The sequence below is a fragment of the Anolis sagrei genome, chromosome 12 (genome assembly GCF_037176765.1).
Source record: "Anolis sagrei isolate rAnoSag1 chromosome 12, rAnoSag1.mat, whole genome shotgun sequence".
In the NCBI taxonomy this organism is placed as follows: Eukaryota; Metazoa; Chordata; class Lepidosauria; order Squamata; family Dactyloidae; genus Anolis; species Anolis sagrei.
In genome coordinates, this window is record NC_090032.1 from 11,875,219 (window position 1) to 11,898,217 (window position 22,999).

The 22,999-nt window shown below is 44.3% G+C and overlaps 1 protein-coding gene across 1 annotated transcript in view; it reads left to right on the plus strand.

Annotated features, from left to right (window-relative positions):
* Positions 1-5,259: 5,259 nt before the first annotated feature.
* RPS6KA4 (ribosomal protein S6 kinase A4) overlaps positions 5,260-22,999 on the plus strand; it is a 50,854-nt gene continuing 33,114 nt past the window's right edge. The window contains exons 1-5 of the mRNA XM_067472434.1: positions 5,260-5,493; positions 12,513-12,584; positions 15,173-15,391; positions 19,294-19,409; positions 22,804-22,911. Of these exons, the coding sequence (XP_067328535.1) occupies positions 5,442-5,493; positions 12,513-12,584; positions 15,173-15,391; positions 19,294-19,409; positions 22,804-22,911 (567 nt within the window). The 5' untranslated portion in view covers positions 5,260-5,441. The remainder of the gene's footprint in view (positions 5,494-12,512; positions 12,585-15,172; positions 15,392-19,293; positions 19,410-22,803; positions 22,912-22,999) is intronic.

Consider the following 22,999-nt stretch of genomic DNA (forward strand, 5'->3'; position numbering starts at 1 on the left):
GGGTCCTGCTGTTGTTGCTTGAGTTGGGCCCCGAAATAATCAACCGAATACAATCTAATCAGTCTAGAAAGAGGCCCTGGATACTTGGGGGGAGTGTCGAGGCTTGAGGAAATGAGTGTAGCCATTTCCCAGCCTCGAAGGGAGGATTTGATGCAGAGCATCTTTCCCCCCCAAGTATTTGTAGTTCACCAAGGGCCGGACTATGGATTCTGCTGCTTCCTGACCCAGCACACATAACTGGGTTCCTGCTTCCTCTCTGTGAATTCTCTGGCTTGTGCACTGGACCCTGGCCCCTGATCAGGGAAATGCAGTTCCCCAAAGGACATTGCCCCACTCTCCACCATTTGCGGACTCTTTGTGGACCTTTTTCTGCCCTTTCTGATTGACTTGGTGCCCTGGCATCACGGGCTTCCTCCTGAACTCCAAAAGCCAAGCCGCTTCTGAAGAATGGCCCCCGCCTGTGGGTGCATGCCCTTGTTGCAAAGGATCATACCTCAGGAACTCTGCTGATTGCCTTTATTAAATTGCTGTGGGTTTTCTAATAAACTTTGCTGGGATGGGGAGGGGATGGGGACCCTTTTTATGAAATCTATGAGTTATGAAAGACTGTAAAGAATATATGTATGAAGTGTGTGTAATACGGAATGTAATGGAATGAGGTGCACCCTCACCCCTTTCCTTGCCTTTCCCCTCTTGAACTTTACCCTATAAAAGAATATGTGACCAGGGGATTACAGTTAAGGAAACTCAATTTCCTTGGAAGGAACTCCATCCATATTAACATTGCATGGAAAATACTGGCAAATCTGTGGCTTTGTTTTTCAGAGTGCAGACAAACAAAAGCCAGAGATTTGATCAGCCAGAAGCCGGAAAACCAGACTGATTGCATCAATCACGGTGTTTGTGCATGCTCCCTTGTGACAAAGGACCCTTTGCCTGCAAGGTTGAAGATCCAGACATCGCCCATAGCCACCCTCTTTTGCCTATACACATTCTTTATCGGACCCAGGAAATCCTTTGTTGCCCTAGCCGTCTCCCCTGCTGTGGGGAGACAATAAGTGTTCAATCAGCTGGCGAACGCCTCCCGGGCGTTCCGCCCTCCTGTGCTGTCAAACCAGAGCCCGCCTCCCGGCTGCTGATTGGACAATCTCTGGAGGCGCTCTGAGGGCTCTGATTGGCCCTTTAGAGGCGACAGCGGCCGGCGATTGGAGGGAGGGTGGGACCAGCGGCCAAGCCTCCTCCCAGCTGTTCCGGAGCCGGCCAATCAGGACAAGGGAAACTGACAGGAGGCGGGCGGGAGATTCAAACCAGGATTTCTTTGTTCTGACTGTATAAATATGCCTGAAAATCACTGTACTGTATGCTTACTTGAGGATTCATCCCTGTAACGCATCCTTTTCAGCTGAATCGCAAAATAAACGCTTCGGTCGCAGATCTCCTCTTCAGCCTTGGTGAGATTGATTTTCAACGTTTTTGCGTCTTTTTGAATTGGCCTCCGCTGGTCGCTTGCCAAGGTCAGAACCCCATTTGCGGTTCTTTGGGTCTCCCCTCGCTGGGAGAACCCCCAAAAAGAGCTCGATATCACCTTTAGGTGCTCTTACTGCCTATTACACGGGAAACCAGAAGGGACAAAGAGTTTCATCTATGCTGACGATCGTGCCATCACCACTCAGGCAGGGAGCTTTGAAATGGTTGACCAGAAGCTCTCTGAAGCTCTAGGTGCTCTTACTGCCTATTACTGAGAAAACCAGCTCATTCCTAATCCATCTAAAACAGAGACGTGTGCTTTTCTGAATGTTCTTTGATGGCAGGGGAACTATAAATCCATGCAACTGCATCTCCCAAATGTCAGGGTCTATTTTCCGTAAGCCTCTCCAGTAATTTCTGTCGCTCATGGGAGTTCTGTATGCCAAGTTTTTTTCAATTCCATTGTTGGAGTTCAGAATTCTCTGTGAAGGCAAAGAAACTATAAATCCCAACAACTGAAGCTCCCAAATGTCAAGATCCATTTTCCCTAAACTCCACCATTGTTCAAATTTGGGCATATTGAGTATTCATGCCAAGTTTGGTCCAGATCCATAGTCGTTTGGGTTCACAGTGCTTTCCGGATGTAGGTGAACTACATCTCCCATAAATCACTGTCAATTCCTCCTAACCTACTCCACTATTTTCTGTTGGTCATGGGAGTTCTATGTGACAAGTTTGGTCCAGGTCTGTAATTCGTGGGGGGTTTCAGTGGTCTGTGGAAGTCAGAGCTGAATTGGTTGAAGGTACTGCAGATCCCATCCTCCGTTGTCCATACTCCCCCAAACATATTGTTTTTGTGATTAATCACTATGCTTTAATTATGTTCAAATTGTAACAATGAAAATACATCCTGCATATTAGATATTTGCATTAGAATTCATAAGAGTAGCAAAATTATTTATGAAGTAGCAACGAAAATATGGTTTATTTACATTATTTCTATCTTGTCCATTTCAGCCCGAAGGCAACTCAGAACTCTATGGTTGGGGGTCCCCACAACATGAGGAACTTTATTTAGGGGTCACAGCATTAGAAAGAACCACTCTTCTACACTGTGATAGAATCATAGAATCATAGAATCAAAGAGTTGGAAGAGACCTCATGGGCCATCCAGTCCAACCCCATTCTGCCAAGAAGCAGGAATATTGCATTCAAATCACCCCTGACAGATGGCCATCCAGCCTCTGCTTAAAAGCTTCCAAAGAAGGAGCCTCCACCACACTCCGGGGCAGAGAGTTCCACTGCTGAACGGCTCTCACAGTCAGGAAGTTCTTCCTCATGTTCAGATGGAATCTCCTCTCTTGTAGTTTGAAGCCATTATTCCATTGCGTCCTAGTCTCCAAGGAAGCAGAAAACAAGCTTGCTCCCTCCTCCCTGTGGCTTCCTCTCACATATTTATACATGGCTATCATATCTCCTCTCAGCCTTCTCTTCTTCAGGCTAAACATGCCCAGTTCCCTAAGCCGTTCCTCATAGGGCTTGTTCTCCAGACCCTTGATCATTTTAGTCGCCCTCCTCTGGACACATTCCAGCTTGTCACATATAATCATTATAATATAATGATTATTGACACATATAATCCACATGATCTCCTTTGAACCGGATTATAGGAGTCTACCCTGTCATATAATCCAGATTATCTGCTTTGAACTGGATTACAGTACACTATCATATAATCCAGATTATCCGCTTTGAACTTGATGATAGGAATCTACATTGGCATATAATCCAGATTATCTGTTTTGAACTGGATTACAGAACTCTACACTATCATATAATCCAGATTATCTGCTTTGAACTTGATAGGAATCTACATTGGCATATAATCCAGATTATCTGTTTTGAACTGGATTGCAGAACTCTACACTGCCATATAATCCAGATTATCCTATTTGAACTTGATTATAGGAGTCTACGCTGTCATATAATCCAGATTATCTGATTTGAACTGGATTACAGAACTCTACACTATCATATAATCCAGATTATCCTATTTGAACGGGATCATAGGAGTCTACGCTGTCATATAATGCAGATTATCTGCTTTGAACTGGATTACAGAACTCTACACTATCATGTAATCCAGATTATCTGCTTTGAACGTGATTATAGGAGTCTACATTGGCATATAATCCAGATTATCTGTTTTGAACTGGATTGCAGAACTCTACACTGCCATATAATCCAGATTATCTAATTTGAACTGGAATCTATTCTGTCATATAATCCAGATTATCTGCTTTGAACTGGATTATAAGAGTCTACGCTGTCATATAATCCACCTGATCTGCTTTGAACTGGGTTATAGGAGTCTACACTTCCATAGAATCCAGATTACCAAACCAGATAATCCACATGATCTGCTTTGAATTGAATTTTAGGAGTATACATTGCCATAGGATCCAGATCTGTTTCGAATTGGATTATAGGAGTCTACATTACCCTATAATCAACATGATCTGCTTCGAAATGGCTTACAGGAGTCTACACTGTCATATAATCCAGATTATCTGCTTTGAACTTGATTATAGGAGTCTACATTGGTATATAATCCAGATTATCTGTTTTGAACTGGATTACAGAACTCTACACTATCATATAATCCAGATTATCTGCTTTGAACTTGATGATAGGAATCTACATTGGCATATAATCCAGATTATCTGTTTTGAACTGGATTGCAGAACTCTACACTGCCATATAATCCAGATTATCCTATTTGAACTTGATTATAGGAGTCTACGCTGTCATATAATCCAGATTATCTGTTTTGAACTGGATTGCAGAACTCTACACTGCCATATAATCCAGATTATCCTGGACTGAACTGGATTACAGAAGTCTACACTATCATATAATCCAGATTATCTGCTTTGAACTTGATTATAGGAGTCTACACTGCCATATTATCCAGATTATCCTATTTGAACTGGATCATAGGAGTCTACGATGTCATATAATCCAGATTATCTGCTTTGAACTGGATTACAGAAGTCTACATTGACATGTAATCCAGATTATCTGCTTTGAACTGGATTATAGGAGTCTACATTGGCATATAATCCAGATTATCTGTTTTGAACTGGACTGCAGAACTCTACACTGCCATATAATCCAGATTATCCTATTTGAACTGGAGTCTACGCTGTCATATAATCCAGATTATCTGCTTTAGACTGGATTACAGAACTCTACACTATCATATAATCCAGATTATCCTATTTGAACTGGAGTCTTCGCTGTCATATAATCCAAATTATCTGCTTTGAACTGGATTACAGAACTCTACACTATCATATAATCCAGATTATCTGCTTTGAACTTGATTATAGGAGTACACATTGCCATATAATCCATTTTATCTGTTTTGAACTGGACTGCAGAACTCTACACTGCCATATAATCCAGATTATCCTACTTGAACTGGATTATAGGAGTCTACACTATCATATAATCCAGATTATCTGCTTTGAACTTGATTATAGGAGTCTACATTGACATGTAATCCATATTATCTGTTTTGAACTGGATTGCAGAACTCTACACTGCCATATAATCCAGATTATCCTATTTGAAGTGGAGTCTATACATTGTCATTGTGTATGGCGGTGTAGAAAGGGGCCTGGCAATATTCCTTTATTGACCTGGACTGCCTGATGAAGGCCAGTGGAGGCTCGGAGGGCTTCCCGGCCGGAGGGCTTCCCCGGTCCCTCCCCGGGGCGGCTCCTCCTCGGCGCTTCCTCCTCCTCCTCCTCCTCCTCCTCCTGCTGTCACATTCCTGCCGCTTGAGTCAGGCCTGGAGGCGGCGGGACCAGGAAGCAGGAGTCGGGCCTGAACCATGTAACCGGGGCGAAGGGAAGCAAGACGGGAGGAGGAGGAAGGAAGGAAGGAAGGAAGGACGGAAGGAAGGGGCCATGGGCGACGGCGGCGCCGAGGAGGATCTCGTGGAGCTGCCCTTGACTCACGGTAAGCGGCTGCCATTGCAAGCCACGAGAAGGCGGGGGGTCATGTTGCGCAAGCGGAACGATGGGCACGGAGCTCCGTTTCCCGGGGGGAGCGCAGAGAGCAGGGGACACGGCTTGTGCTTCACCCCTGCCAGGCCTGGCACCTTCCCTCCAAAAGGGGGCCGCTTATTGTTTGCGCCCCCTCACAAGGCCTGCTTCCCCCCCCAATAACGCCCCGCCCTAATTTATGCAAACCACGCCCCTTACACCCTTACTCCTTGCGGCTGCGGGTGGGCGCGCGCTGAATCACCCGCCCCCTCTCGGCTTTGATTGACGGCTCTGCGGGCGGACGGCAGGCGGGGAAGCACAACCTGTGGCCTTCCAGGTGCTCCTTGGGAACTCCAACTCCCAGAAGCCCTCGCCAGCTTAGCCCGATAGCGAGGCATTCTGGGAAGGCCACAGGCTGGACGGGGCCTGTTTGCTGGGCGAGTGGGGACCTGTTTCCTCTCCTCAGCCACATTGGGAGGCAGAACCAGGAACCTGAGGGAAGAGAGTGAAATAAGAACAGAGAAAGAGAATATTTAGTCAGGGAAAGGGAAGAAAAAGGGGGCAAGGCTTCTTTGCCTGTATTGTCGAAGGCTTTCATGGCTGGAATCACTCAGTTCTTGTGGGTTTTTTCGGGCTGTAGGGCCATGTTCTAGAGACATTTCTCCTGACGTTTCGCCTGCATCTATGGCAAGCAACACTGTCACTGAACATTGAGAAAACCAAGGTGCTGTTCCAGCAGTCACCAGCCAGTCCCTCTCCAATGCCAGTAATACAGCTTAATGGTGTAATATTAGAAAATCTTGACCATTTCCGCTACCTTGTCAGCCACCTCTCCACCAAAGTCAACATCGACACCGAAATACAACACCGCCTGAGCTCTGCAAGTGCAGCATTTTCCAGAATGAAGTAGAGAGTGTTTGAGGACGGGGACATCCGTAGGGAGACCAAAGTGCTTGTCTATAAAGCTATTGTCCTCCCAACCCTGCTATATGCCTGTGAAACGTGGACTGTCTACAGACGTCACATGCAGCTCCTGGAACTTTTCCATCAGCGCTGCCTCCGGAAAATCCTGCAAATCTCCTGGGAAGACAAGCGGACAAACGTCAGTGTGCTGGAAGAAGCAAAGACCACCAGCATTGAAGCGATGGTCCTCCAACATCAACTCCGCTGGGCCGGCCACGTTGTCCGGATGCCTGACCACCGTCTCCCAAAGTAGTTGCTCTACTCTGAACTTAAGAACGGAAAACGGAATGTTGGTGGACAGTAAAAGAGATTCAAAGATGGGCTCAAAGCCAACCTTAAAAACTCATAGAATCATAGAATCAAAGAGTGGGAAGAGACCTCATGGGCCATCCAGTCCAACCCCATTCTGCCAAGAAGCAGGAACGTTGCATTCAAATCACCCCTGACAAATGGTCATCCAGCCTCTGCTTAAAAGCTTCCAAAGAAGGAGCCTCCACCACACTCCGGGGCAGAGAGTTCCACTGCTGAACAGCTCTCACAGTCAGGAAGTTCTTCCTCATGTTCAGATGGAATCTCCTCTCTTGTAGTTTGAAGCCATTGTTCCGCGTCCTAGTCTCCAAGGAAGCAGAGAACAAGCTTGCTCCATCCTCCTCCCTGTGGCTTCCTCTCACATATTTATACGTGGCTATCATATCTCCACTCAGCCTTCTCTTCTTCAGGCTAAACATGCCCAGTTCCCTAAGCCGCTCCTCATAGGGCTTGTTCTCCAGACCCTTGATCATTTTAGTCGCCCTCCTCTGGACACATTCCAGCTTGTCAATATCTCTCTTCAATTGTGGTGCCCAGAATTGGACACAATATTCCAGATGTGGTCTAACCAAAGCAGAATAGAGCATGGGGAGCATTACTTCCTTAGATCTAGACACTATGCTCCTATTGATGCAGGCCAAAATCCCTAAGAGTAGGTAAACAGCAATCAGTGGAAGAATGTCCTGGTTTATCTAGAGAAGTTATTTTTAAGGAAATGAATGAAGTCTCCCTGTTATTTATTAATACATGCTTTCATCATTGCATATTCCTGCATCTTCTGAAAGCAAAGGGTATGTGAAAAAGCATGTGCTATCTGGAATTTGGAATGAGAAGCCAAAAGTCATGTCCAGGGTTGGACAGGGCCTGTTTGCTGGGCGAGTGGGGACCGGTTTCCTCTCCTCATCCACGTTGGGAGGCAGAGCCAAGAACCTGAGGGAAGAGAGAGAAATATGAACAGAGAAAGGCAACATTTAGTCAGGGAAAGGGAAGAAAAAGGGGGCAAGGCTTATTTGTCTGTATTGTCGAAAGCTTTCACGGCTGGAATCACTAGGTTCTTGTAGGTTTTTTCGGGCTATAGAGCCATGTTCTAGAGGCATTTCTCCTGACGTTTCGCCTGCATCTATGGCAAGCATCCTCAGAGATAGTGAGGTCTGTGGGAATTAGGACAATGGGTTTATATATCTGTGGAATGGCTGGGGTGGGGCAAAGAGCTCTTCTCTGCTGGAGCTAGGTGTGAATGTTTCAGCTGATCACCTTCATTAGCATTTGAAGGCCTGCCTGAGCCTGGGAAAATCTGTTGCTGGGAGGTGTTAAGATGTGCCTGGTTGTTTCCTCTCTGCTCTTTAGCAGTTATAATTTTAGAGTTTTTTAATACTGGTAGCCAGATTTTGTTCATTTTCATGGTCTCCTCCTTTCTGTTGAAATTGTCCACATGCTTGTGGATTTCAATGGCTTCTCTGTGTAGTCTGACATGGTGGTTGTTGGTGTGGTCCAGCACTTCTGTGTTCTCAAATAATATGCTGTGTCCAGGCTGGTTCATCAGGTGCTCTGCTATGGCTGATTTTTCTGGTTGGAGTAGTCTGCAGTGCCTTTCATTTATTTATTTATTTATTTATTTCACAGTTTTGTATACCGAGCTTCTCAACCTCACTGAGGGACTCAGCCCGCTTTCCAGCCATAAAAAACATATACACTCATTAAAATATCATATATCACAATTACAAAAACAACTTTAAAAACACTATATATAAAACTACAGTGGTCAGTCATCCTATTAAGATGGATCTACATCAACTTCCATCCATGGTCCTATGGTGTTATCTCATTCATCGAAGGCCTGACTCCACAGCCACGTCTTCACCCGTTTCCTAAATGTTAGGATGGATGGGGCGGTTCTGGCCTCCAGTGGGAGAGAGTTCCAGAGCCGCGGGGCCACCACCGAGAAGGCCCTATCCCTCATCCCCACCAGGCGCACTTGCGAGGCCGGTGGGACCGAGAGCAGGACCTCTCCAGACGATCTTAATAATCTTGATGGTTTGTAGGGGAGAATACGTTCGGAGAGGTAAACAGGGCCGGAGTCGTTTAGGGCTTTATAGGTCAACACCAGCACTTTGAATTGTGCTCGGAAGCTAATTGGCAGCCAGTGGAGCTGGCGTAACAGCGGAGTGGTGTGCTCCCTGTACCCAGCACCCGTTAGTAATCTGGCTGCCGAGCGTTGGACTTGCTGCAGCTTCCAGGCAGTCTTCAAAGGCAACCCCACGTAGAGAGCGTTGCAGTAGTCTAAGCGGGATGTAACCAAAGCGTGTATTACCGTGGCCAAGTCAGCCCCCCCCAAGGTACGGACGCAGCTGGCGCACAAGTTTTAATTGTGCAAATGCTCCCCTGACCACCGCTGAGACCTGGGGTTCCAGGCTCAGCGATGAATCTAGGAGAACTCCCAGACTGCATACCTGTGCTTTCAGCTTGTGACAACCTGTGTTTACATGTGTTTTTAGTCTGTGTATGTGTTGGGTTTTAATGTGTCTATTGTTATGGTTTTCATCAGGCATGGGCAAATTTTGGCCCTCCAGGGCCAGCTTTTGCCCCCTTCTCAATATACAGGGTGAGGCAGCATCACTTCCTTTTTAAAAAAAATAAAACCCATTGTACGAATCATAGAATCAAAGAGTTGGAAGAGACCTCATGGGCCATCCAGTCCAACCCCATTCTGCCAAGAAGCAGGAATATTGCATTCAAATCACCCCTTATTTATTTGTCGTGTCAGAGCAACCAGTCCATTATATTATATTTCTAACAGAACAAAGCAAACAAACAGACAAAATACAAAATTTGTGATTTGGTAGTTGATGAAATGTCCTTTGACCAGTGTCTGGCCACTTGGAGTGCCTCTGGTGTTGCCGCAAGGAGGTCCTCCATGGTGCATGTGGCAGGGCTCAGGTTGCATTGCAGAAGGTGGTCAGTGGTTTGCTCCTCTCCACACTCGCATGTCATGGATTCCACTTTGTAGCCCCATTTCTCAAGATTGGCTCTGCATCTCGTGGTGCCAGAGTGCAGTCTGTTCAGTGCCTTCCAAGTCGCCCAGTCTTCTGTGTGCCCAGGGGGGAGTCTCATTTGGTATCAGCCATTGGTTGAGGTTCTGGGTTTGAGCCTGCCACTTTTGGACTCTCACTTGCTGAGGTGTTCCAGCAAGTGTCTCTGTAGATCTTAGAAAACTATTTCTAGATTTAAGTCGTTGACGTCCTGGCTGATACCCAAACGGGATGAGCTGGAGATGACTCTGCCTTGGTCCTTTCACTATTGGCTGCTACTTCCCGGCGGATGTCAGGTGGTGCAATACCGGCTAAGCAGTGTAATTTCTCCAGTGGTGTAGGGCGCAGACACCCCGTGATAATGCGGCATGTCTCATTAAGAGCCACATCCACTGTTTTAGTGTGGTGAGATGTGTTCCACACTGGGCATGCGTACTCAGCAGCAGAGTAGCACAGCACAAGGGCAGATGTCTTCACTGTATCTGGTTGTGATCCCCAGGTTGTGCCAGTCATGATATTGTTTCTAGCACCCATTTTTTGCTTGATGTTCAGGCAGTGCTTCTTGTAGGTAAGAGCATGGTCCAGAGTGACTCCCAGGTACTTGGATGCGCTGCAGTGCTCCACTGGGATTCCTTCCCAGGTCATCCTCAGAGCTCGGGATGCTTCTCTGTTCTTGAGATGAAAAGCACATGTCTGTGTTTGCCTGTTGACTTGTGACAACCCCATGGGTGTTTAGGTGTGTTTTTAGTTTGTGTATGTGTTGGGTTTTAATGTGTCTATTGTTATGGTTTTCATCAGACATGGGCAAATTTTGGCCCTCCAGGGCCAGTTTTTGCCCTTCTCAATATACAGGGTGAGGCAGCATAACTTCCTTTTTAAAAAACTTAATAAAACCCATTGTACGAATCAGAATTTTTTTATATACTGTATATACTCAAGTATAAGCCTAGTTTTTCAAACCCTTGTTTTAGGCTGAAAAAGTCTTAGAATCATAGAATCAAAGAGCCATCCAGTCCAACCCCTTGCCAAGAAGCATGAATATTGCATTCAAATCATCCCTGACAGATGGCCATCCAGCCTCTGTTTAAAAGCTTCCACTCCGGGGCAGAGAGTTCCACTGCTGAACAGCTCTCACAGTTCTTCCTCATGTTCAGATGGAATCTCCTCTCTTGTAGTTTGAAGCCATTGTTCCGCATCCTAGTCTCCAAGGAAGCAGAAAACAAGCTTGCTCCCTCCTCCCTGTGGCTTCCTCTCACATATTTATACATAGCTATCATATCTCCTCTCAGCCTTCTCTTCTTCAGGCTAAACATGCCCAGTTCCCTAAGCCGCTCCTCATAGGGCTTGTTCTCCAGACCCTTGATCATTTTAGTCGCCCTCCTCTGGACACATTCCAGCTTGTCAATATCTCTCTTGAATTGTGGTGCCCAGAATTGGACACAATATTCCAGATGTGGTCTAACCAAAGCAGAATAGAGCATGGGGAGCATGACTTCCCTAGATCTAGACACTAGGCTCCTATTGATGCAGGCCAAAATCCCATTGGCTTTTTTTTAGTCTGTGTATGTGTTGGGTTTTAATGTGTCTATGTGTCAATAAAACAACAACAATAATACAGCAAAATAAATTGAAAACAAAGCAATAACATTAACAACACACAATGACACAATTAAAAACTATGGCAGGGCCAAATGTAATAATTAAAATTAAAATTAAAAAGTGCTGGGCATGACCAGGAGAAAGGGTGGGTGTTTGGAGAGGGATGGGTATGCAGATATCCTAAATCTCTGATAAAGTGCGTTGGGGACAAAATGCTTGGAGATTCCTTATTCTGGGAAGTCACACTGGAACAACCAGTTAGCTCCAGCTCCCCATACGGGGACATGAGAGAAGCCTCCCACAAGGATGATAAAATATCAAATCCGGGCGTCCCCCGAGCAACGTCCTTGCAGATGGCCAATTCTCTCACACCAGAAGCAACTTACAGTTTCTCAGGTCACTCCTGACACAACAAAAAAAACCCTGTTGTGCCCCTTCTTGAGCATTAATGAGGGATGGGTAACAAATAATAATAATAATAATAATAATTATTTATTTATTTATTTATTTATTTACTTCATTTGTTGACCGCCGTTCTCAGCCCTAGGGCGACTCACGGCGGTGTACAACATATAAAAACAGTTTACAATAGACAATATCACAACAAATCAACATAACAATCAATAATACCATTACACTAAATCATCCGCGCCGTCTCATTGTAGAATCATAAACCAGACTCGTTATCCATATTCCGTTTCGATCGTCATTACCAATAGTTGTAGCACTTAGTCAAACGCCTTCTCAAATAACCATGTCTTTAGACTCCTGCGGAATGCCATAAGGGAGGGCGCCTGTCTGATCTCTACAGGGAGGGCGTTCCACAGCCGAGGGGCCACCACCGAGAAGGCCCTATCTCTCGTCCCCGCGAGATAATAATAATAAATCTGTGTCTTCTTTCCTGGGAATATGTCCCAATGAATTTAGCAGGGCTTCAATGAGAGCAGACATAAAGAGAATTATGGGATGTTTTTTGCACTGGCTTTAAGCGTGTAGTGCCAACTGGATTGTTTAGCTGGCAAGTCCTGGATGATTGTCTGTTGTCGTTTCTCTTCCTCATTTAACCATATAATTTTGCCTTGTTCCTTAACAGCAAACTTGACTGGCCATGAGGAGAAAGTTGGAATGGAGAACTTCGAACTGCTCAAAGTCTTGGGCACCGGAGGTAAGCTGAGGGCACAAGGATTAAAAATAATTTTTTGAAATATTTCTAGCACCATGTGCAATGTCGTGTTATACTGTGTTTTTGTATGTGTTGGCATCTGGGGGTTGAGAAGGACGGGGGTTGAGAAGGACGGGGTACAAATGTTTGAAATAATAAATGAATAAATGTCCAATGCAACAGCCATATGCAATCAAATACACAGGTTAGGAAGCAAAACCCCAACATGTCAAAGTGTGGTAACGAACAGAACTTCCAACATCTAACCAACAGACTAAAATGAAAATTCACAGCAGTTTAATATTTGGACTAAATTATCAGAATGTGGAGATGAAATTGGGAATATGGCTACACAATGCTGGTTAAGCAGTCCTTCGAAATTCTCCCAAATCCTCAATTCTCCACCTGGATTATTTGAGATTGTGACACCTTTGTTTTCGGGTGGTTCCATGTCCATAAATTTTGTTTCATGTGCAACATTTATTCTGAAATAAACATTGTCTCTCGCCTCAAACAATTCTTCCTCTGTACATGAGGCAGGATATTGTGGACAAGCATACAGCTGTTCTGCTCCACAGTCGCACAAGGTGGAGGGTTCTTCTAGGTAGTGCCATTTTGCCATGTTGTCTTTTGATCTTCCCATTCCACTTTTTAGTCTGTTCAGGGACTTCCAAGTTGCCCATTCCAGCCTGATGATGCTTTGCTTAACATGAAAGCTGTCATTCTCTCTTTGCAGTATTTCATAGAATCATAGAATCATAGAGTTGGAAGAGACCTCATGGGCCATCCAGTCCAACCCCCTGCCAAGAAGCAGGAATATTGCATTCAAATCACCCCTGACAAATGGCCATCCAGTCTCTGCTTAAAAGCTTCCAAAGAAGGAGCCTCCACCACACTCCGGGGCAGAGAGTTCCACTGCTGAACGGCTCTCACAGTCAGGAAGTTCTTCCTCATGTTCAGATGGAATCTCCTCTCTTGTAGTTTGAAGCCATTGTTCCATTGCGTCCTAGTCTCCAAGGAAGCAGAAAACAAGCTTGCTCCCTCCTCCCTGTGGCTTCCTCTCACATATTTATACATGGCTATCATATCTCCTCTCAGCCTTCTCTTCTTCAGGCTAAACATGCCCAGTTCCCTAAGCTGCTCCTCATAGGGCTTGTTCTCCAGACCCTTGATCATTTTAGTCGCCCTCCTCTGGACACATTCCAGCTTGTCAATTTTGATTTTGATTTGAATTTTGATTGGTTTGAATAAGGATTTTGGGTTTTCTCCTTTTATTTAATAAAAGTTTGAGATAAATACATTCTGGGATGGTGCCGGGAGAGTTTGCTGCCTGAACAGCAGAGCAGCGAATGGTACTCCAATTTCTCCTAAACCTTTGACACAAGAGGCAGAAAACGGATCTCTCACAGCAAAAATAACTATAGCAACAAAGGAGATAATTAATCTTTTGTTGTTTTTTATGCCCGAGGTGGCTAATGAAATCAATGTAAGGTGGAATAAATCAATACCTTGCGCAGCCTTCATTTAGAAAGGGGCCAAAGGGCTACAAACATGGGAAGTAGAAGGGCAAAGGGTAACAAAGAGCAATGCGATGGGACTCTGCAGATGAATACATACACATATATTAATACAAACACACGCACACACACATATATATATACTGTATATACTCAAGTATAAGCCTCATTTTGCAGCCCTTTTTTAAGGTTGAGAAACACCCCCCCCCCCGGCTTATACTTGAGTCAAGGTTATTTATTATTTTACTCTATTATTATTATTATTACATGTATTATTTTACTCTATTATTATTAAATTTATAATTTAACTTTATTATTATTGTTATTATTACATTTATTATTTTATTCTATTATTACTGTTATTATTACATTTATTATTTTAGACCAGGGGTCCTTAAACTAAGGCCCGGGGGCCGAATGCGGCCCTCCAAGGTCATTTACCCGGCCCTCACTCAGGGTCAATCTAAGTTTGTAACGACTTGAAAGCACAGAACAACAACAATCCTATCTCATCAGCCAAAAGCAGGCCCACACTTCCCATTGAAATACTAATAAATTTATATTTGTTAAAATTGTTCTTATTTTTAATTATTGTATTGTTTTAAAGTGTTTTTTGCACTACAAATAAGATATGTGCAGTGTGCACAATTCATTCATGCTTTTTTCAAATTATAATCCGGCCCTCCAACAGTTTGAGGGACTGTGACCTGGCTCTCTGTTTAAAAAGTTTGAGGACCCCTGTTTTAGATTCTTATTGGAAGGACACAGAAGCACATTTACACTGAAGAAGGTTAGAATAATGGTTTAATCAGAGTTGGGCAGTCTTATCTTAAATTACAGTTTTATGTAAATATTCAAAAACATTTACGCTACTGATGCCTCAATTAATGCAATTTTATTGGTAATCTATTTTTATTTTGAAATTTTCCAGTAGCGGATGCATTTCCCACCCTCGGCTTATACTCGAGTCTATATGTTTTTTCAATTTTTTTATGGTAAAATTAGGTACCTCAGCTTATATTCAGGTCGGCTTATACTCAAGTATATATGGTATATCTGTTTTCTCCATCCTAGCCTATGGAAAAGTGTTCCTGGTGCGGAAGCTCAGCGGCCATGATGCCAACAAGCTCTACGCCATGAAGGTACTGCGGAAGGCGGCCATTGTGGCCAAGGCTAAGACCACGGAGCACACACGCACGGAGCGGACGGTGCTGGAGCATGTGCGCCAGTCACCCTTCCTGGTGACACTCCACTACGCCTTCCAAACCGACTCCAAGCTCCACCTCATCCTAGGTATGGCATGGAAGGGATAGGAAGGAGAATTGGAGGAAAGGCAGACACAGACAGAGTATGGATGACCTTCTGTCAGGAGGGCTTTGATTGTGCTTTCCCTGCATGGCAGAAGTGGGTGGCCCATGTGATCTCTTCCAGCTCCAAGATTCAATAATAATAATAATAATAATAATAATAATAATAATAATATTAATAATAATAATATCATCATCTTTGGGTTGTTGTAGGCTTCGGGTCCAACCTATCTTTGAGACCGCATCTTCTTTTCTGAACTGTCACAAACTTTAAGATCTGCCGGGGAGGCTCTCCTCTCAGTCTCATCTCTGTCTCAAGCGGGTTGGTGGGGACGAGAGAGAGGGTCTCGTCGGTGGTAGCACCTTGGATCTGGAATATCCTCCCAAAAGAGATTAGGTTAGCCCCCACACTTCAATCCTTCAATTCCAACCTGAAAACATGGATGTTCAAACAGGCTTTTGACCTTGAATAGGCGCAGTGGGTTAATTTGCTGATCAAAAGGCTACAGGTTCAAATCCAGGTAGTGGCATGAGCTCCCAGCTTATCTGTCCAAACGTATCTCCTCCTATGAATCACCTAGGAGATTAAGATAATTGGGGGAGGCCCAGCTCTCAGTCCCTTTGCAGGTGTGTCTGGTGGGAACGAGAGACAGGGCCTTCTCAGTGGTGGCCCCTTGGCTGTGGAACTTCCTCCTTAGCTTCTGCCAACCTAGCAGTTCTAAAACATGCAAATGTGAGTAGATCAATAGGTACTGCTCCGTCGGGAAGGTAACGGTACTCCTTGCATGATCTTGGAGGTGTCTACAGACAATGCCAGCTCTTCTGCTTGGAAATGGAGATGAGCACCCCCCGCCCCGAGTCAGACATGACGGGACTTAATGTTTTAGGGAAAACCCTTACCCTTTACTTTAGGCTGAATGGGCCCATTTGAAGTTGACACTTGGCATTTGTGAATTGATAGCAGCTAGTTTTATCTACTGTTGTTTTTAAAATGGTATTATTTTGATTTCATGTTATATGTGTTGACAGGGGTTGTTGTTATAATTTTATGTGACTTGTTTGATACTTACGTACTGTTTTAACATGTTGTATGTTATATGTGCACCCTGGAGTGCCTTTATAAGCCATCCCGAGTCCCTTCGGGGAGATGGCGGCAGGATATAAATAATGATGATGATGTTGATGATGATGATGATGATGATTATTATTATTATTATTATTATGGGAGAGGCTATGGGCGGGGTCATGCAAGTTCAACACCAATGGAGAGAGTCATAAACACATAAATATGCCAAAAAAACCTTAGGAGGGTATTTACCAGAGCTCGTTTTGAGCAGCTGGATTCAATGGTCAAGCACGGAAGGTTTAATCGGGTCCCATACAACGAACGAGTTTGTATTTGCGGAGCATCAGAGGTGGAGGATATCACACATGTTCTGTTCAACTGTGAGCTGTATAAGAAAGAGAGAGACCATTGCCTTGGACCATACATTATTCAAAAAACACACTGGGACCCATATATTAAAACCTCATTTTTGTTGGCCGGCCAGAATCCTAAAATAACACACAAAACAGCCCTTTTTCTATTCAAAGCAACACAGCTGAGAATTGCACATTTAGAATCAATTGGGGTAAACTGTGGAGGTGACACAGATATTTGACCTAACGGGATCTGCCAACAGTTTGTTTATTTTAACCTCTCTTATACCGAGCATTGTATGTTGCATGACTATGTGTTAAATGTGTTATGTGTTAAATGTGTTATGTGTTAAATGTTTTGATATGGCCAATAGGCCAATCAATAAAACGTATCTCTCTCTATCTATCTATCTATCTATCTATCTATCTATCTATCTATCTGTCTATCTGTCATAAACACTGGGATGCCTGTGGTGGAGGAAACACATAAAATCTACAGTGTAATGTCTGTTGTCTAAAGGCATCAAATAGTCGCCTTGAGTCCCCTTCATGGTACAGAAAGGCGGGATATAAATAGAGTAAATAAATATTTCATATTTCATATGCAATCAGTAGAATGATGTTGGGACACAATGGCATGTTTCTGAGATTTTCTGTGTAATTGGAGGACCTGAAACTTTGAGAAGTCTTAAAAAGTGAACACTGTTGGCATTATATAACACTGTTGACATTATAGAACTTTAATGCAACCTTAATGCAGAAAAAAGACACCATGTTGGACAAGGAAACACTCTTTCACCTTGGAATAAACTAAAGATGGTTTTTCAGATGCTGTTGGTCTCTCGGGCCCTATTTACAATGCTGTATAATACATGACAGTGTTCCTTTATATAATCTAGTTCAATGCTGTTAAATGCATTATATTATGCATTGATTAGTCCAAATTAGTCCATGGCAGTGTAGATAGGGTCATAATGTAACCCCTGCCAGCATGAGTGATGGATGTTGCATTGCAGTCTTAAACATCTTCAGAACAGAGTATTGGGAAGACCTTCCTGACTATGGGAACTCTCTGGCCCAGATTGTGGCGGAGGCTCCTTCTTTGGAGGCTTTTAAACAGAGGCTGGGATGACCAGGGGTGCTTTGAATGTGATTTTCCTGCTTCTTGACAGAATGGGGTTGGACGGGATGGCCCACAAGGTCTCTTCCAACTCTAAGATTCTATGATTCTAAGTCTCATTTCGATGAAAAGCCATAAACTCTGCAAGTGGTGCAGAGTGGTGGCTCCTCGGCTGTGGAACACCCTTCCCGTAGACATCAGGCTAGCCCCCTCCCTGTTGATTTTCCGCAGGAAGCTAAAGACCTGGTTGTTTAAGAAGGCATTTGAATAGAAGTGCAATGACTGGTAACTTGACCATAGGAATGGAACAACAGGAAATGGTATTGGATTGTGAATTTGACGATGAGACGACTCGGAATGGCTTGTAGTAATGTTGATGTTTTTGATGTGATGTTTTGATAAGGATGTACTGTGGATTATTTTACTTTATTATTTATTTATTTATTTACTACATTTGTAGACCGCCCTTCTCAGCCCTAGGGCGACTCACGGCGGTGTACAACATATAAAACCAGGTACAATTTCAGCAAAGCAATTACACATCAACAATAAACAACAGCAATATCAATAATACAGTTACACTAAATCATTCGCCACGTCTCATCGTTGAATCACAATCCGAATCTCATTATCCATGTTCCGTTCTAATCGTCATTGCCAATTGTTGCAGCACTTACACAAACGCCTTCTCAAAGAACCACGTCTTTAGTCTCTTGCGGAACGTCATGAGGGAGGGCGCCACTCTGATGTCCACAGGGAGGGTGTTCCACAGCCGGGGGGCCACCACCGAGAAGGCCCTATCCCTAGCTCCCGCCAGGCGTGCCTGAGAGGCGGGCGGGATCGAGAGAAGGGCCTCCCCAGACGATCTCAAAGTCCTCGTGGGCTCATAGGCCAAGATGCGGTCAGACAGGTATTTTGGGCCGGAACCGTTTAGGGCTTTGTAGGCCAACACCAGCACCTTGAATTAGACCCGGTAGCAAATCGGCAGCCAGTGGAGCTGGTACAGCAAGGGCGTTGTGTGCTCCCTGCGTCCCGCTCCCGTTAGTAACATGGCTGCCGAGCGCTGGACTAGCTGGAGCTTCCGGGCCGTCTTCAAGGGCAGCCCCACGTAGAGAGCGTTGCAGTAGTCCAGGCGGGATGTGACCAGAGCGTGTACTACCGTGGCCATGTTGTATCTTGCACCTGTTTTCTATGTTGTACACCGCAATGAGTCGCCGTTAGGCTGAGAATTGCAGTATATAAGCGAAGTAAATAAATAAATAAACAAATAAGTGTTGGATTGGGGAAGAAACCTGGGAATGTGTCCAAACAGACCTCTTAATCTAACTCTCTATCCCTTTCATTTCTAGACTATGTGAGCGGTGGGGAACTCTTCACCCACTTGTACCAGCGGGACCACTTCTCTGAGGATGAGGTGAAGTTTTATAGTGGAGAGATCATCCTGGCCCTTGAACATCTGCACAAGGTGAGGGTTGGGATAGGAGGAAGCTGTGTAATCTTATTTTCCCAAAGAAAGTACAGTAGAGTCGCTTATCCGACATAAACGGGCCAGCAGAACATCAGGTAAAGGAAAATATCAGATAATACGGAGCCTCCTACTGTTACCCGTCCAACGCAGCGCTAGACACCGAGAATACTAACAACAGGGACTCAAAGGGTTAAGGCAAGGCAACACTTCGGGGCTAGAGTGGCTTTCCTCCCTCTTCCGCTCCTCTTTGTCTTGCCTTTTTCACTTATTGGGAATGGAGAGAAAGTAGGGGAGCGCTCCTTTAATTGAAGGAAAAATGCTGGAGGGAAAAGGGGCGTCGGATAAGACGGAATGTCGGATAAGCAATGGTCGGATAAGCAAGACTCTACTGTAGCTGCAGTATAGGGAGGACTCATGGCTTCTTGGTGAGCCAACCATCATATAATAATAATAATCTATATAAATAAAAATGTAATGTTCGTTTGTGGTATTCACAGAACTCAAAAACCACTGGGGCAATTGGCACCAAATTTGGACACGATACACTTAACAACCCAATGTATGTTCTCCACTCAAAAAAACCACAAAAACAAAAAGCAGAAAGGGCTTCTGAACTGCATGTCCACAAAGGAGAAACTGCATGTCTACAAAGAGACCCATGGCCACGCCCCCTCCTCCTCCTTGCGGGGAAACAGTCGGCCATTCAAGCCTTAGAAGCCAGATGCACGTGCATGGCCACACACACGCACACACAAGCGAGAGTGGGCACCATGGGAGTGAGGAAAAGGAGGAGGAGGACGGTGGATGGGCTCCTCAAGTCCCTCCTTTGCCAGCAGAAGCAGCAGCCTTTTTCCTCTTGGCTGTCCCACCTCCCTTTCGTCACCTCCTCTTCCTCCAAGATGGCCCGGTAGAAGCAGCAGGCAGGAGGGAGGGAGAGAAGAGGGGAGAGAGACTGGTCCCTTCTTCACCAACTCTTTCTTCCTCCCTCTGTAATCTGCTCGGCTGTCTCTGGCAACTCGAGCACACGTTTAACGCCCCCCACCCCCCAATTAGGTAGCTGCCTCTGCCACACTCCACTCCTCTCATAGAATCATAGAATCAAAGAGTTGGAAGAGACCTCATGGGCCATCCAGTCCAACCCCCTGCCAAGAAGCAGGAATATTGCACTCAAATCACCCCTCTCCCTCACTCCCTTCCCTTCTTTCCACCCTTTCTTTCCTTTTCTTCCTTCCTTCCCCTTCCTTTCCTTCTCCCCTCCTTCCTTCCTGTCCCTTCTTCCTTTCCTTCTTTCTATGTAAGATATAAATACAATATTTTATATATTGTTATATAGATTACTATATAATATGTTACTATTACTACATAATCCAAATTAAATAGACTTACAGAATAGAGTTGGAAGGGACAGTCAAGAAGTAACGAGAGGAGGGAAAGAGGGAAGGAATGAAGGCGGGAAAGGGAAAGAGAGAAGGAGGGAGGGAAAGAAGGAAGGAAAGAAAGAAAGGTAGAGAAGCAAGAAAGGAGAGAAGGAAATAAAGTGAAAGGAAAAATACAGGGAAGGAAGGATGTAACCAAAGAGCAAACAAGGGAGGAAAGAAACAGGTGGAGATGAAAGAAAGAAGAAGATAAATAGGAAGGGAAAGAAAAAGAGGAAAGGAAGGAGAGAAAGAGGGAGGGAAGGTTGGCCACAGCAACGCGTGGCGGGTACAGCTAGTCATAATAATCATCATCATCTTTATTTATACCCCGCCACCATCTCCCCAATGGGGACTCAGAGCGGCTTACATGAGGCCAAGCCCAAACAACAAATTACAATACAATGAGATACAAATTGCAATAAAATAAACAACATTAAAGTATAAAACATATAAGGATATAAACAATAAACACAAAACATTAAAAAAAACTTAAACCAAACATAATGACAATGAGCAGGCTGCATGTACATAAAATGATTTAAAAACTCAAGGTGAAATAAAGGGGCAGAACTATTTGTAAGGGAGAACTCATAGAGAGACTGGGAAATAAACCTTTGTACAAGGGGGGCGGGGTGTACTCCTAGGGCAGGAACGTTGAGAGAGCAAAATCCTTGCAAAATAGCTTCAAGCCCCAGAATCTGCTGTTAAAGGGATCAGCTCAATCACATGTGTCAAACTCAAGACCCATGGGCCAAATCCATTTCATGTAGCCCCCCAGAGACTGGAGCAAATGGGTGTTGGGATACAGGAACATCTGGAAGGCTGCCGCTGGTTCTATTTAGTCAGGAGAGCGGGGTTTGGATTTAGATGCAAAGCTTGTGGATATGATGTCTCATGTTAAAATGCTCTTTTAAGTTTTCACCAATGTCAGAGCCACAAGTGTTGTTGCGCAGCCATTCCTGTTATCCCCAGTCCACATACTCAGAAGAAATGGGAGTCGTTGTTCAATAAGCATGAATTTTAAACTCACGTCTTGTGTTTAGTCTCTGTTTTTCATATGTATTTTATAGAAATACCTTTTAAATTTGTACCATTTATAGAAATATATTTAAATTTGTGTATTCACAGAATTTTTACAATGTGTGTTTAAATTATGCTGTAACGCAGGGGTCCTCTAACTAATGCCCGGGGGCCGGATGTGGCCCTCCAAGGTCATTTACCCGGCCCTTGCTCAGGGTCAACCTAAGTCTGAAACGACTTGAAAGCACACAACAACAACAATCCTATCTCATCAGCCAAAAGCAGGCCTGCACTTCCCATTGAAATACTAATAAGCTTATATTTATTAAAATTGTTCTTTATTTTAATTATTGTATTATTTTAAAGTGGTTTTTGCACTACAAATAAGATATGTGCAGTGTGCATAGCAATTCATTCATGTTTTTTCAAATTATAATCCGGCCCTCCAAGAGTTTGAGGGACTGTGTTCTGGCCCTCTGTTTAAAAAGTTTGTGGACCCCTGCTGTAACCTGTCTCAAAACACGAGGAAAGGCAGGTAAAAAATAGAATTATTATTATTAATTATTATTAGGGTTAATAATAATAATTAATTATTAATTGCTCCAGTATCTGGAGGGCAACATGAAAAGGATTAATAATTATTAATTGTTAATTATTATTATTATAGTATTTGGGGATCCAAATTGGGTCGAAACTAAAGAGTACCATCCACTGTGTGTGTGGGTGTATAAAGAGAGCGAGAGAGTGTTGGTCCTCTGTATCCATGGATTCTCTGCCCATGGTGTCAACAGCCTTTTGAAGGCAACCATAATAAGGCAGATGTGAACAGGGAGGGTGAGATACGAAGTCAAAACACTGAGTGGAGGGGCTGTGAGATTGAGGGAGCGGGAGAAAAAAGGAAACGGCCGAATCTCACCTAAAACTCAGAAATGTGCCCTTTTTCTTGCCCCAAGCTTGGGATCATCTACCGCGATGTGAAGCTGGAGAACATCTTGCTGGATAGCGAGGGCCACGTGGTGCTCACCGACTTCGGGCTAAGCAAGGAATTTGTGACTGAAGATGTGAGTCTGGCTCCTCGGGAAATTGATGGGTGCTAAGCCATTGGTCAGGTTGGGATGGTGGATCAGGTTGGGATCCTTTGTGACCCTT